Source organism: Antrostomus carolinensis, unplaced genomic scaffold (assembly GCF_000700745.2).
Source record: "Antrostomus carolinensis isolate BGI_N321 unplaced genomic scaffold, ASM70074v2 scaffold36288, whole genome shotgun sequence".
Classification (NCBI taxonomy): domain Eukaryota; kingdom Metazoa; phylum Chordata; class Aves; order Caprimulgiformes; family Caprimulgidae; genus Antrostomus; species Antrostomus carolinensis.
The window spans coordinates 14154-17715 of NW_010333533.1; the positions used below are offsets into that span (position 1 = coordinate 14154).

Genomic DNA, 3562 nt, shown 5'->3' on the forward strand with positions numbered 1-3562 from the left:
CAGCCCACCCAGCCACTGAGTCCCCAGCACGTCCCAGCCCCAGGACTGCATCCACACCCACCCTTCCTGAACCCCTCCCCACTCACCGGACATCCTCCAGCTCGTAGAAGACATTGCGGGACTCGTCCTTGATGAGGATGGCCGTGTTGGGAGATTTCAGCATCCCCATGGTGAGCTTCTGGGGGAACATGTGGACAATGAGGGCGTGCAGGGTGTCCATGCTGCTGATCTCGTGGGTGATGTGGACACGTCTTGTCTCATCCCCAAACTGCAGGAAAAGGACCCCTGGAAGCAGAGGGAGCGGAAGGTGGTGAGGTGTGTTCGCATCCCTTCTCCATGCAACGCTGAAGATGTGCTGAGGCCAGTGATCCATGTTTGCCCCCTGGCTTGGAGGTCTCTCTGTGCACCCAACCAAGGGCTCAGGGACCTCTGGCCACCCAAGCTCACCCTGGAGCAGCGAGGCCAAAGGCAGCTCAATCCCCCATGCAGTGTCCCCAGCTCCTCTTGGGGTTATTTGGGCAGATACCAACCAATCCCATCCCCAGCACACGCTGGCATCTGCCCGCAGAGGTGGGCAGGGACGTTGGTGGTGACCAGACAGGTACTTGATGCCCATCCCAGGGGACACCAAGCCTCAGGGGTACCTGGTGATCGCAGCTTAGTCTGGCTGGTGGACCGGGACAAGGGCAAGCTCTGCCGGAATCGGTTCATCCTGTTGAACCCCAAGGGCAGCTCCGCTTCTGACATGGTTTCCAAGGACTCGGCCGAGGCGAAGGAGAGTTTGGCTTGATCGGCCAAGCCGGGCTGGGAGCCCTGGGAGTGTCGGGAGCTCCTGGTCTGGAAGGGGAGAGGGAAGGAGGTGAGAGAAGAGCTGTGGCAGGTACCCCAGCCCTGCTCTGCTCCCTGGGACACAGCGATGTGCTGTTCCTGCCTTCCCTCCAGAGCTCAGTGCCGGCTCGAGCGAGGCTGAGTCACATCCAGGGATGCTCAGTCCTGGATCCTCAGCTGAGTCAGCACCTGGTGTGGTCCAGATCCAGCTCCATCTCCTGCTCTAAGCATGTACAACCATTTACAGTCTCCTCACCTCCTCCAATCACTCGCTCACGTTTTTCCAGCATTTCAAAGCTTCCCGATATCATTCCAGGTGCCTTTGAATTCCCCCACCAGCAAATCTCTTGAAATAAAACCAGTATTAGCTCGCTAGTGACAGAGCCAGAGCTCGCACGCAAGTGCTGGAATAACCTTCGCAATTACAGGAGGTTACACATCCATTACACCAATGAACCAGCTCCCGGGAAACATAAATGCCTGGCTTATTCGGGAAGAGAAGCAGCAGGAAGGTTTATGGCTGCCTGAGCCAGGGGGAAAGTAATGGCTTTGGGTTTAGAGCAGTAAAAATTTAATATGCCAGGAGTCCAATTTCCCATGGCCAAGAGTATATCCGCTGCATAAAAATTCAGGCTACAAGACATGAGTTTTCCACACAAACATCTCCAAACACATAGCCAGGTCCCCTCGCCACAGGTCCATATCCCAAAATACAAGGTTTGATTTTCCAGACACATGTTTAACGTCGGCAAATCAAAGGGAGAGAACAAACAGCTCCTGGGGTGTGGAAAAGGCGGCACACGGAAGGGACAACAGCTCTATTTTAAGACCAAAAAGATAAATCAATATGAAATGATAACAGCTGTCATCATCATTTAAATTAGACATTAATTGGAAGATTTAATTAATCCTGTGGGGTGGGGTTTTCTAGGACTTGAAATGTTCTCGCTGTAGTTAATTGCTGGAAAATTGGCTGCTTAGTTTTCTTGTTGTTGTTGTTGTTTTAACACAAAGCTCGCTGGCAGCGCAGATGCTTCAAGTCTTACGTCAAGAAAGGGAAGTGGGGCTGGACCCAGCCTGGGCCAGTGCATCCTCCAGCATTGTCCTCGGGGGGTCATGGGGGGCTTTGCAGCAGGTAAAGGAGCTGCAGCGAGCAGAGCAATGGAGAGACCCGCTCTCCTCACCCCCACGGTCATGGGGTGCAAGTTTTTCATAGAATCATCAGACGTTGTGAGCTGGAAGGACCCACAAGGAGCACAGAGTCCAACTCCTGTCCCTGCACAGGACAAGCCCAACATTCACACCATGTCCCTCAGGGCCTTGGCCAAATGCTGCTGGAATCTTGTCAGCCTTGGTGCCATCAGCACCTCCCTGGGGAGCCTGTTCCAGTGCTCCACCACCCTCTGCCTCAAGAACCTTTTCCTCATGGCCAACCTCACCCTCCCCTGCCACATCTTCCTGCCATTTCCTCTGCTCCTGGCATTCGTTGGTGGCCAGAGAGAAGAGATCAGCGCCTGCCCCTCCTCTGCCCCTTGGGAGGAAGTTCTAGACCCCCAGGAGATCTCCTCTCAGTCTCCTCTTCTCCAGGCTGAACAATCCAAGTGACTTCAGCCTCTCCTTGTACCCTTCCCCTCTAAGCCCTTCCCCAATGTTGTGTCCCTCCTCTGGACACTCTCCAGCAGCTTTAGATCCTTTTTATCCTGTGACGCCCAAAACTGCCCCCAGTAGCAGTTGGTTTTGGGGCTCCCTGCCCTTGCACAGCCCTGGGAAACCACGAGGATGTGCAGCCCTCCTGCAGAGTGGGCAGTGGTGGGAGCTGCCCTGCTCCAGGTGAGCCTGGTCCCCTCTTTTCTTCTGCTTCTGCCTCCGGGTTGCAGCTGACCTCAAGTAATTAAGCTCATCTGATGGAGCTAATTATGGCATCAGTCAAAAAAAAAAGAAAGAAAAAAAAAAGGGCAAGATGGAAATTAATGGATTTTTAGCCCGGAAGGGACCACACTGGCCTGATGCTGAGTGCAACGTGCTCACCCAGCCCGTGCTGGAACCACAGCGAGAGCCAGACACCCCCTCCCCAGGACCCCCCAGTCCGGGTGCTGGGCACCCACCCACCCTGGACCCACACAGGACACTGGCGAGCTGGCAAGGACAGACCCTGTGGAGTGAGGGGGGACCCCAAGTGCTCTGGTGGATTCTTTTCTTTTCTTTTCTTTTCTTTTCTTTTCTTTTCTTTTCTTTTCTTTTCTTTTCTTTTCTTTTCTTTTCTTTTCTTTTCTTTTCTTGGCAACCTGTTCCAGTGTTTTTCTTTTCTTTTCTTTTCTTTTCTTTTCTTTTCTTTTCTTTTCTTTTCTTTTCTTTTCTTTTCTTTTCTTTTCTTTTCTTTTCTTTTCTTTTCTTTTCTTTTCTTTTCTTTTCTTTTCTTTTCTTTTCTTTTCTTTTCTTTTCTTTTCTTTTCTTTTCTTTTCTTTTCTTTTCTTTTCTTTTCTTTTCTTTTCTTTTCTTTTCTTTTCTTTTCTTTTCTTTTCTTTTCTTTTCTTTTCTTTTCTTTTCTTTTCTTTTCTTATCCTGGCTCTCCTTTGGATGTGGGGCTGTGGGCGCTGCCCTGGTTCTGGGGACATGCAAGGCTCTGGCTACCCAGGTACCTGCTGGGGCTCGTGTTTGAGGTACATGGGCTGAGCTTTCAGTCTGATGCAGGATGGAAATAAACATCAAACCCTCCCCATCATCTCCAGCAGGG

The 3562-nt window shown here is 51.5% G+C and overlaps 1 protein-coding gene across 1 annotated transcript in view; it reads right to left on the minus strand.

The window, feature by feature from the left end:
• The window catches only part of LOC104529540 (SRC kinase signaling inhibitor 1-like), a gene marked incomplete at its 3' end in the record, with an annotated part of 14246 nt that extends 13107 nt beyond the window's left edge, over positions 1–1139 (minus strand). The window contains 3 exon segments of the mRNA XM_029086463.1: positions 62–285; positions 645–837; positions 1074–1139. Coding sequence (XP_028942296.1) covers positions 62–285; positions 645–837; positions 1074–1139 — 483 coding nt within the window.
• Positions 1140–3562: the final 2423 nt, after the last annotated feature.